General features: G+C 32.6%; 1 protein-coding gene across 1 annotated transcript; it reads right to left on the minus strand.

Annotated features, from left to right (window-relative positions):
- Positions 1–12,427: 12,427 nt before the first annotated feature.
- LOC145095662 (uncharacterized) lies at positions 12,428–13,120 on the minus strand. The gene has a single exon (XM_079033503.1). It carries the CDS (start codon positions 13,118–13,120, stop codon positions 12,428–12,430), a length of 693 nt encoding a protein of 230 aa, XP_078889629.1.
- Between the last annotated feature and the right edge of the window lie 242 nt (positions 13,121–13,362).

The following is a 13,362-nucleotide window of genomic DNA, read 5'->3' on the forward strand; positions in this document are numbered from 1 at the left end:
ATATATATATATAAATACTTTACACATTTTTTTCACAACAAAACAAACTTTTTTTTCAAAACATTCACACTTTAAAAAAAAATGATAAGGACAGTAACGACGACGAGTAGTATTTCTCTATGATTTTTTATGTTTTTTAAATAGTGTAATGTTTTATTTGTTATGTTTTATGTTTATTTTGTAATTTAGGTTTTAAATTTATATGTTTTTAATTAATAAAATGTGGTTTTATTTTTTTGTGTTTTAAAAAAATTTGTTTATGTTAAAAATTATGTTTTTTATTTAATATAACGTACCCAAAAAAATGAATATTCTTTAGCGGTAACCATTTTCAATATATGTTTAGTAAGTTGGTGGCAAAAAAATATGGCCAAAGGTATGAAAAAAGAATTACATCATCCATTATAGTAAGCGTCACTTACATAAAGCACTTCAAAATTAAATTCGTTCATTCTATTCCCACAATACTCTCATCATCAGAATAAATCGTGAGTGCTAAAACAAGCCAAACCAAAACCCATAACATTAAATATAACAATGCCTTTCTATTCAATATATCGAATTGAAACAATGAACCCCACCATCTGGTCGGGCACATGCATACCAACATAACATTTTATTTCTTATTTCCTTTCGAACTTGCTCCCAAAACAGTAACCACTTATATAACATAACAACTCAAAAACGAGTTATTATATAGTAAGATAGCAATTATAAAATAAGATTTGTAACATTTTAAGGATCATAACCCAAAATCATCTTCTAGCAATTAGGGATCGCAACACCACACTTTCTAGCAACTCGTCGAGCATTCTCAGGAGTGACATACTGGCGAAGTGTAGGGTTCCTTAGATACCCACAAAAGCAAGGTTGTTGTTCCTTCACCTTATTGCAACAATCGCCGGAAGGTGGCTGAGGGGATGTGATTGCTCCGGCACACACCACAAGCTCCATGTAGTTGCAGTTTGCTGCCTCGGTGATGGGGACTTGGCTCATAAGTACCACCATGAATGCACAAAGTAAAACCACGCAACATATCTTTGTCATCTTGGAAGTTTGATTGAATGATGTGAGTGAAGTGTATTGTGGTTTAAGCGAAGGATTGGCTGACAATTTATAAATGGAATGAGTAGGTCTGTAGGTGTGGAATTTAATGCTTCGGTGACTCATGAGTCACGAGTCATAAACGTTTTATCATGTGCACATACCGACCAAAGTAAATTATTTAGTCAAGATCGTTCGCTAGTATGGAAATTGTTGGAGAAACAGTGAATTAAATCACTTTTTATATAGATGTATTTGACAATGTTGATGATATACAATGAATCTATTAAATAGAGACAGCATCTTGAAATATGAACCAGATAGCATCTTGAAATATGAACCAAGTAACAAAAGTATTTATTTTAGTGTAATAGTCTTAAGATCAAATTATTAAGATATGAAAATTATGTTAATTTGGTAATTCGATTTGAAACTTGTTAAGTTTCGTGAAAATGACCACGCAAACTCTGTTGTTTTTTTTTTTGGCTATCAAATGTTTTTTTTTTTTTTTTTTTTTTTTTTTTTTCACAATTTATTTTTACATACTAATTTTTATTTTGGTTTTACATGTTTTTCCACAATTTTTATTTACAACTCTTTATTTCACTATCATTTTTTACGACTTTATTTATTTACGTTCTTTCACATGTTTTTTCAATATCCGTTTTTACCAATGTTTTAAAAAACGGTTTGAACCGGCCGGTTGGACCGGGAACCTAGGCTTTTCAGGGGGTTTCGGGGCTAGAGAGAAGTTCTAGAGAGAGAGTAAAGAGAAGAAAGAATAGGAAAGGTGTGAAGAAAATGAGGGTGGGAGAGGTTCTATTTATAGGGTGCAAAATGGCTGAACTTCGTGTCACATGTCACCATCTAGTGGCAAGACTTGAGGAGAAAACAATGGTCAAGATTGTGTCACATCATCCATTTTCGCACAGCACACTTCCGACTTCTAAAAACCGTAACTTTCACATACGAGCTCCGTTTTTGACGTTCTTTATATCCACGCATAGGTAAAAATAAGATCTATAACTTTCATTTTGACTCGGTCGGCTATTTCTCGTCCAATCTAAAATTTAACAGTACGAGGAGATTATACTGTTAAATGTCCGCGTAAAATTCATAACTTCTACATACGGACTCCGTTTTCGTCTGTATTTTTATCGTTGGGTTCCTATTAATGAGATCGTCAACTCTCATTTAGGCCGCGTTGGCCATCAACCACTCAAACTAAAATTCGAGTTTCGGGCCGTGCACTGCTATGCCAAATCTTAGAAAATTCATAACTTCATCATACGAAGTCAAATTTAGGCGTTCTTTTTATGGACGTTCTCAGTTTAACATATTCTACGACTTTTGTTTAGATTTATAAGGCTAAAAATTCATCCATTGTAAATTCACTATTTACGTCTCCCAGTGTCGTGTCGGTTTTTCCGTAAAACTTCGACGGACCATAACTTCTTCGTTACAACTCGGATGTTCTTTATATGTACGGAACCCTTGAGACGTATTATAAAACTTGGTTAATATTATTTATTCTAAATAATCTTTATTCAAAAAGTTGTTTTCGACCCCTATTATCTCTAAATTGACTAGCCCGGATCTACGAGCGTTACAATTATCTCCCCCCTTAGGATGATTACGTCCTGGAATCATCAACGAAACAGGGCTCACATGATGACTCCGTACGTTATCTCTTCATCCTTAGTAGTAGCCGTAACTTTGATGTTTCTTCGAATGAATATCTAACTCTAAGACTTCCTGACTGCAGGCGGTGCCCGATCTTGGACTCGCTCTCTATCTCATGTTAGACTTCCAATCATGATATTCATGTCACGATCTTGATCTTTATTGGAGACTCCTTCTTTAAAAAACTTGATATAATCTTATTCTTTCGATTATCATAATAGACCGATGGGTCATGTTCTAATGACCTCTCATCGTATGATGCATTGCTTGGACTCAGGTGTTTTAGAGTCAAATTCCAGAACAGACTATACCTTCCTTTATGTTCTAATCACATCTTAAAAGGTAGCATTCCTAGCTATAAGCAACTATCGTGATACCTCTACCGATCGCTTTGATTATCTTTTATTTCAATCTTCCGGCTTAAGTCAGATGCTACATCAAACTTGGTTCTCTGAACCACGTATCATACTCATCGTATTCGGACTCAATTTGATATGACCACTAGTGTCGGAATAACAACAATCTTCTTTAGTCATTACCTAAATGATGGTAACGACATGCTTGAATATAACGGACTCAATTATTGGCTTCTTGGTAACCTTGTGACTTTCCCTGATCCAAGCGTGAGTCTTGTGCTTCCAGTAGTATATGCATCTACTACCTTTCACACCTACTCATACTCATCCCAAGTATTGTCTCGCAGTCCCCAAGTCCTAAAATCACAAAACAATTTAACACATACGAGTGTGTCCAAATAATCATAAAAATTTCCCTAGACTCTACTAGGACTTCTTCAATGCGTATCTTCAATCATCAATTCTGCTTCAACTCGGTTGGTGATGGAAATTCCAGATGATATCCAATCAAATGTTTACATTCAGATGTACCGTACTTCTCTAGACGTACTGCTATTTTATCAGACGTATTCTAAAGGCAAGATACCTCTCTTATGATATATTCCGATAGGTATCATTCACTATCGTAAGCCATCTCATTTCCTCTATTTTCTCAGTCTATCATGGTTCGCATCACTTCCTGAACTTCTGTCATTGTGATAGGTTCGAGTGCAGGCGCAACGACCGATGCATGACCCATCACATTCTTAGGCTCAGGTTGTCATCTTCCTCGGATATTTCCTAGTCTGTCTTCACCATGACGTTTTGTACACCCAATTAGACGTTCAGTGTATTGAGCCGAGAATTTTAAGATATGAAAGATTTTATATACGATAGACGTATAGATCTCCTTGTCACACCGAAAAGTTATATGCCAGTTCTAATACAGTAATCAAACGTTTAGAAATCTGAACACATAAAATTTCCAGATCCGGTCGGCAACAGACCATAGATCCGAACAAATAATAGCATATAAGGCATCTTTATAGCTATAACATAAAACATTTAGCACATAAAACATTTTAGGCATCTTTCCTAAAACAAACTAGTGCTTGTGTCTAAAATATAGCAGACACTCATCTCACAATCATCGCTTAGCATTCAAAGTTTAAGTCTAGAAATTTCCTACAAATTCCTAGTTCGCTTAAACTAATGCTCTGATACCAACTGTGACATCCCCATGTTCACGGCCAGAAAAAACCGATTTTGTTTATGCTTTATAAAAATCAGAGTACCTATTTTGATAAAAATGTTACGGAATTTGATCCCAGTAAAACATGATATATACGTTACCAAAGCATTTCTGAAGAAATGTATTTTTATTCATTTTAAAACTTTTGGGATGTCATCGTCAATACATAAACATAATCATAAACAGAACTTACATTCATTTACACTAGTGATCTATATTTCCTTAATCTCGCAGTGTAATGTAACTTCACCTCGTCACCTGTGATACAAGTAAACTGAGTGGGTCAGGTTGGGAAGCCTGGTGAGTACATAGGGTTTTCAACCCACAATAATATAATTATTATGTTCAGTCATCAAACAATTAACCCAATTACTCATCCCCATTATCTTCTTTATTCCTAAGTATCTTCCTTAAGGATTTATCCTAAGGGTCGTCTCCTACATCATATTTACCTCTCATCTCCTTACATCGCATTTCCTTATATGTTTGTTCCTAAGGACTCTCCCTAAGGATCATCGCCTACATCGCATAGACAGTATTGATTCAGGGATTACTCCCTCAATACGTGCCCAACAAGGGTTAGGGTATCATCGCATGAATACGTAGTTACAACATCGCCTGAACTCGTAATTCATAGTAAGGGGTTAGAGTATCATCGCATGAATACGTAGTTACAACATCGTCTGAACTTGTAATTCATAGTAAGGGGTTAGAGTATCATCGCATAAATACGTAGTTACAACATCGCCTGAACTAGTAATTCATAGTAAGGGGTTAGAGTATCATCGCATGAATACGTAGTTACAACATCGCCTGAACTTGTAATTCATCACCTACAGGTTATGGGCCTGCTGTTGTTTCCACCGGGTTGTCTATAATAGTCCGTGGTCGCCATCTATACTCTGGTAGATGACTACATCTCCATATTGTCGGACAAGGTTATGGTATCTTTCATCCTACATCACCGATTCATCATCACCTATCTATCCTCACCTAATTATCATCACATTCCTATCATCACCTATCTCTCATCATTTTATTTCATCACACACCAACTATTTCATCTACCCATGTTTTATCCCAACATATTTGTAGATATAAAATAAATATACAGTTTGAATAATTTAAAACATGTATAAAATCATTCATCCAACATAGACATCAAGTATTCAAATAATAAGCACAAATAGCACGTAATTTATATTAAAATACTTCATATCTATGTGTAAGATGAAAGAGACTATGCACTCACTTGAAAAAGTGGTGATTCCGAACTCAGACAGCGCTTCGCTTCTTAAAAATAATTTCCTTCAACGAAACCTAGTATTATTACCACTATAGTTTAGTCTATTATTCGCCGAGACTAATTAATAGTCTAGCTATTATTACTATTATATAAGCGTTAAACAATACTTATATAACCCATAATAATAGCCCAAGTACTTATTATAAGTTCCTAATAACGTTACTATAATTAAATAAAAGTTATATTAAAAATAGCGTAGGCGTAGCTCACTTACAGCGGGTTTTATACAAAACCGGGCTTTGTTTGGAGCAGTGTTTCCGAGCCGAAAAGCTCTTCTTCTTGGAGCCGTCGAGCACTCCGGGGCTTCCGCCTCGTGCTAGGGAGGTTCCCTAGGCTTTTCGGGGGATTTCGGGGATAGAGAGAAGTTCTAGAGAGAGAGTAAAGAGAAGAAAGAATAGGAAATGTGTGAAGAAAATGAGGGTGGGAGAGGTTCTATTTATAGGGTGCAAAATGGCTGAACTTGGTGCCACATGTCACCATCTAGTGGCAAGACTTGAGGAGAAAGCAATGGCCAAGATTGTGTCACATCACCCATTTTCGCACAACACACTTCCGACTTTTAATATCCGTAACTTTCACATACGAGCTCCGCTTTTGACGTTATTTATATCCACGCGTAGGTAAAAATAAGATCTACAACTTTCATCTGTCGGCTAATTCTTGACTGATCTTAACAGTACGAGGAGATTATACTGTTAAATGTCCGCGTAAAATTCACAACTTCTACATACGGAATCCGCGTAAAACATGTTATTCATAACTTTCATTTTGATATTAATGAGATTGTCAACTCTCATTTAGGCCGCGTTGGCCAACAACCACTCGAACTAAAATTCGAGTTTCGGGTCGTGCACTGCTATGCCAAATCTTAGAAAATTCATAACTTCATCATACGAAGTCAGATTTAGGCGTTCTTTTTATGGACGTTATCAGTTTAACATATTCTACGACTTTTGTTTAGATTTATAAGGCTAAAAAGTCATCCATTGTAAATTCACTATTTACGTCTCCTAGTGTCGTGTCGGTTTTTCCGTAAAACTTCGACGGACCATAACTTCTTCGTTACAACTCGGATTTCGGCGTTCTTTATATGTACGGAACCCTTGAGACGTATTATAAAACTTGGCTAAGATTATTTATTCTAAATAATCTTTATTCAAAAAGTTATTTTCGACCCCTATTATCTCTAAATTGACTAGCCCGGATCTACGAGCGTTACATTTTGATCCTTAAAATGTAAGAGATAACTTTGTATATTCTAATAGAATAAAATGTGTGCATGAATCAATTCACTTGATGTCAATAGTAAGATTTTATAAAGTATGTAATAAATAATTATAATAAAACGATTCAAAGATTAAATTTAAAATAATATAATTAAACCAAATGGTATCGTAAGTTTGCATTTTTTTTTTGTATATTGGGTCTGCTTTAAATAGTTTATTGCAATGTTTTAAAAACTGGTTTCGAACCGTTTTGGATTGTGAAGTGCAGACGACGCGATTTAATAACAACCGGTATGATGTCAATTTCTAGACATGATCGAACCAAAAGTTTCTTCGAAAATTGGGTTGAACCAATAGGATTGAACGAGTAAAAAACGTTTGAACATGTTTATTAGACTTGTATAGTTGGATTTCCATAGCTCGTTAAAAATCTCATTTCGAAAGCAAATTGAACATTTTTGGAATATACACAACTCGAAGACCGACGCACACCACTATTAGATGTAAATTTTCTTAGTTAAATTGATAGTCAAACATTTTGATTCGGAAACTAGCCACAAGTTCAACTAGAAAAGGATGACATTACATATTATGTCAACATGTAAACTCATAACCTTATAATATCATTACAAATATATTAGGATATTAATGTTTTTAAGCTTAGTTACTCGATTAATTATAAAAGTTTTTATGAAGCATTTAATTAAATTATTTTTTAACCCACTTGCTCTATTCTAATGTTCGGTGACTATTCTCAACATTTTTTTATAGCTTCATTAAGTAGGTGTTTGGCAAAACTTTTAGAAATAGCTTATTAGCTTTTTAGTTTTTTAAAAAGTTAATAAGTTAAAAAAGTGTTTGTGTAATTAAAAAGTGTTTTTTAAAACAACTTTTTGAATAAGAAAAATAAAGCTTTCAAAAAAATGGAAAATCCTAGCTTTTTAGCTTTTTAACCATTTTACTCCTAAAAAACAGCTTTTCTTATCCAAACACTTTTTAAAAACAATTTTTTCTAAAAGTCATAAGCTAACAAGCACTTTTCTTAAAAATCACTTTTACCATAAAAAAAGCTAACCCAAACACACCCTAAATCGATTTGAAATTTTCATCTTCTAATCTCCACCCCCAACACCATCTAACCTAATTTCTTCTATGTATTTTTAGATCTCTTTCCTCTTTATGACAACCCTTACCTCTTAAATTTAGGTATTTATCTTCCAAAATCAATATTCTAGCATGACCAACATTATGTGTTATTGTCTAGATAGATATCATGTGACAATAAAAAATATTAGTGAAAGATAAGAAATTCAAAAGTGATGAAGTTTATACATCAAATACGGTGTATAAAGAAATGTTACATGAATCATGATTAATAATGTATGATCAATCATTTGTTGATACTAGTGGCGGACTTAGATGGGGCGTTGAGGGTACTACAATACCCCCAAAAAATTGTTTATATATATAAAAAATATTATTTGTAAATATGTTTCATGTTATTGTATCTCTAACTAAAGAGATTATAACATGTTTTTTAATGTCTGATATTGAATAACTACATATAATATATTGACAATGTTGTATCCCCATATCAAAATTTCTGGTTCCGCCACTAATTGATACATTTTTATATTCCATACCAACTCTTTATTTTTAATTCGTATTGATTTCGTATTATCACGATTATTATTGATAATTGTTTTAATTACTAAAATGAAAAAATGTAACATTTTAAACTATTTAAATAAAATTATTTGATACAAATAACTCCGTAAATAAGCGTAATTTGTGGACAATAAAAATTCAATTATTTATGTATTGCAAGGGTTACAACTATATTTTGTCATAAAACAAACCGATAAGAGTAATAATATTTCTAGAAATATAACATGTTTCCGAATGAAATTAATATCCGAAAGAAAAATGTTTTTCGCCGCCGCTTTGCACGGGTACACAACTAGTTGATACTTTATATTAAGTTTTGTTTTTACTTATTTTTTACTTAGTTGTGGAAAAAAAAACATGTAAAACAAATAAATTATGACGTAAAAAAGAATTGTGAAAAATATGTAAGAATAACGTGAAAATTTAATGAAGTTGTGAAAACGTATTGTGAAAAAAAAACATGTAAGAAAGAAGTAACAAACATGAAGTTGTAAAAAACGAATTGTGAAAATATATACAACTGACGGAAAAAAAATGAAGCTGTAAAAAATCATGAAAAACATATAAAAATTAAGTTGTAAAAACAAATATTGTGAATAAAAATATGTAAAAACCGACGTTCTAAAAACGGATTATGAAAAACATATAGAAATGTAGTAAAAGATATAGTAAAAAATGAAGTCGTAAAAATCAATTGTGAAAAAACATGTATAACCCACGAAAAAATGAAGCTTTAAAAAATTATGAAAAACATATAAAAATTAAGTTGTAAAAACTAATATTGTGAAGAAACATATGTAAAAGCCGACGTTCTAAAAACGGATTTATGAAAAACATATAAAAATATAGTAAAAGATAAAGTAAAAAATGAAAAACGGACTATGAAAAACATATAAAAATATTAAGTTGTAAAAATAAATAGAGAAAAAACATATAACTAATCGTATATAGCAAAAAAAGTAAAATAAAATAAAGACAAAACTTCAAAAATGGTCCCTATGGTTTTCGAAAATATCAAGTTTAGTCCTTAAGTTCACAAAACCTCACAGATAGTCTCTGTGGTTTCAAAACTTTTAACAAATGGTCCTTTCAGCTCACTCCGTTAGCTTTTGGCCGTTAAGTGGAGGGTATTTATGTCATTTCGCTGCCACAGAGACCATTTATGAAGATTTGTCTTATTTTAATATTAAAGGGTCCCACCTCTCTCTCTCTCTCTCTCTCTCTCACCGCCACCACCACCACCGTTGCCGCCACTGTTATTCTCAAACTGACGATCATTAATCAAGAAGCCACATCAAACCCAAGAACCACCATATTATGGTAAGTATATTAATGGGTTTATTTGTTTTTTTTTGTTTGTTTGTTTGTTTTTTTTTTTTTTTTTTTTTGTTTTTTTTGTTTTTTTTGGACTGGTTTGATTTTGTGGGAATAATGTAGGGTGCCGGAGGACCTGATGAAGAAGAACAAAAGTGGCTGCCATGGTTGAAATCGATGCTTCGAGAAAGCTTCTTTGTTCAATGCAAATTACACGCAGATTCGCACAAGTCTAAATGCAATATGTACTGCTTGGATTGCATGAATGGCCCTCTTTGTTCTCTCTGTCTCACTCACCACAATGACTTCTGGTTTCCTCTATTGATGTTGAGTGGTGGAGTTGAAAGTCCCGAATTGGAGTTGAATAAGATGAGATGACACCTGGGTTTTGTATATGAATCACTGTAGAACCCTTGTGATGCCTTTAATTGCATTACATGAACAAGAAACTGGAGCTTTGACTGCAATTTGAGGAGCTCCTTCCGATATAGGGGTGCTAGTACGTTTTGTACTGAAATTTATGAAACCTTTTTGACCAGAGTAATCCCCTACCAACAATTGCTAGCTTGTGACACAAGTGAAACCCTAACCTACCAAATTCTTCTCGTTACAACCCCTCCAAAAAATTGCCAGTAAACTATAGTCATCATCATAGATCGGTATAGTAGAACAAAGATTTGAATAGACAAAAGGCCCTCTCAAGATTGAAGGTCGTTGGTTCACTTTAAAGGAAGATGAACGGTGGCCCATCTGGTTTCATTATGTATTTTTTACCAATTTCTTTGAAATTCCCTTTCTTATTGCTAATTTGAATAGATTGTTTATAATTCTTTTGCTGATTGATCAGATAATGCTCCGATCACTAGAACCTTTGTCATTGCGTGTTGTGTGTTCACGATCGTGTTTGGGATCCAAGGTCGTTCAAACAAGCTCGTATTGTCTTATCAGGTGTGCAATTTGAGGAGCTCCTTCGTTTTTTGCAGACGAAGTCACAAACGAGAGAGAGAGAGAGAGAGAGAGAGAGAGAGAGAGAGGTGGGACCCTTGCATATTAAATTTATTTATTTATTTAAAAAAAAGTAATAGAAAACCTCATAAATGGTCCCTAGGTAATGAAATGACAAAAATGCCCATGACTTAACGACCAAAAGCTAACGGAGTGAGCCGGAAGGACTATTTGTTAAAAGTTTTGAAACCACAGGGACCATCTGTGAGGTTTTTTGAACTTAGGGACTAAACTTGATATTTTCGGAAACATGGACCATTTTTGAAGTTTTGTCTAAAATAAAAAATCAACGAACCTTAGATAGCCAAAAAAAAAAAAAAAACTTAATGACTTGGAGAGGCAAAACAATATGGAACATACTATCACATGTCATTATGGGTGTGTTTTGCAAATTATATGCTAGCTGGAAACGGTTAACGTGTAGCTAGTAGCGGGTAGCTGGTAGCGGAAAGCTGTAGTTTTTATTTGTTATATGATTGTTTGATAGCTTTTGAAATATATAAACTTACATCAAAGGATAATTCATTAAAAATAAATAAATATATAAATATATTTTTAAGGATAATTATGGAAATTGATTTCAAAAACTCAGTAACGTTTTGTTAAACGCTACATGAAGTAGCTTTTATATTTGAAACGTTTTGTTTAAACTAAAAACAAAACGTTATTACTGTCAAACGAAGTTTTTTGTTTAAATTAAATGGTATGTATAGAATTAACCATTATTAAATTTCTCTATTCTAATAAAGAATAAGTTTATTTTTTTTTATTTTTTAATTAATGTCATTTCATTTATCAACCTATTGATTTTCCATTTTAAATTTTAAATTTTAAATTTCTCACTCTAAATACATTAAATTAATAACATTAAAATAAAAATTAAAATAAAATTAATACATATTATAAGGTCACTTATTTACTTAAATCAACGATTATAATTTTGTATAACTAAAAAAAATATCTTTTAATTAATAAATTATTTAAAATAATTACTTAATAATTTTGAGTTTTTATAATAAAAATTTAATTAATTTTATAATTATAGTTCTCATGACTTACAAACTAATTCATAATAACTAAAATTTAAAGTTTACCTTTCGACGAAAATTACAACAAAGTCTTGTCATAAATAGATTCATTTCTCAACCACAACAAAAGAAAACAACATAGCACATGCATTATTTTTTATTTTTACTTAATTTTTAGTTTTGTTCAGGTGGTTACACAAGGCGTACATCAATTAAATCAATTAATACTTCTATTTTTTTTTTCTATTTTTATTTTTACTTAATTTTTAGTTTTGTTATGGTTACACAAGGCGTAAATCAATTAAATCAATTAATACTTCTATTTTTTTTCTGGTAGAAAGTGTTTTATTTTAATAAAATTAATAATATTTTAAGATATATATCATCATTTCATATGGTTAAAAAAAAAATTAATAAATAAGATATCTAATTTCTCGCGTACATTTTTTTTTGAAACGGCGAATAATATTAATATAACGAACCACTACTAGCAAGTAACTAGCAGGGGAACGGAAATACAAGGTCGAAGTAGAAACATACATGGAATGATATACATTATTATGAACTTAAAGTGTAAATGGAGACGCGGTCCAATTATCCCAATCACCTATTCCTTCATTGCCCCTGTACTTTGTCCAGAAGTACACCATCGACTTAATTGCCCCTGCACCATAAATGGGAGAATGAAATACTCCATTGAACACCCGCTCATTCCTAAGTTTCCACAGGTTCCAGATTAGGCCATGACATATGTTGAGGAATCTTATCGCCTTCCTTGGGTTGCTTCCCCAATTTTCTACAAAAATGATTAATTCTCCAACTGATGAGAACTCAACCTGTTGTAAACCACACCAATTGAAAATAATCTTCCTGACTTCACATGCGAATGGACATTGTACCAGGATATGATCAGAGCATTCCAATCTGTTAACACAAGCGCCACAGTTATCATTTTCTATATCAACCCCTTTGCATTTCAATGCCATTGCGGATGAAATCTTCCTTTGCATTGCTCTCCATATAAAACAGTTGACTTTGATCGGAGTTACCTTACTCCATTTAAAAGTTGGTAAAACACGATTAGGGTATTGTAAATGTTCCAATTTTTTCCTTAGCAAGCTAACAGTGAATTGGCTGCCATTATCTAGTGCACAAGCCCATTGATCTTCTCCTGGTTCTAAATGTACCCTTGATAAGTCGTTTTTGAGATTATTGATGCACCTAATTTCGGTGTTATATCTTACATGCACAACTTGCATTGACTTGATTAAGGTGAGGTGTATTTATCATTTATTTTTACATTGTACACCATTCCAAGCTAGTAAATTTCATAGACCTTTTTATAACATTGATGTTTATTCTTGAATGTTAGTAAATACATTTCAGCATCCCGAGTATCACCTATTCACCTTTACTAATTTAGGAAATTTAGGCAAGGTATTGTACTAAATTACCAAATTAGACAATATAGTTGCCCTTTGATCTCAAATACTTACGTACA

This window comes from Lactuca serriola, chromosome 3 (assembly GCF_051521515.1).
Source record: "Lactuca serriola cultivar US96UC23 chromosome 3, Lser_US96UC23_V15, whole genome shotgun sequence".
Classification (NCBI taxonomy): Eukaryota; Viridiplantae; Streptophyta; class Magnoliopsida; order Asterales; family Asteraceae; genus Lactuca; species Lactuca serriola.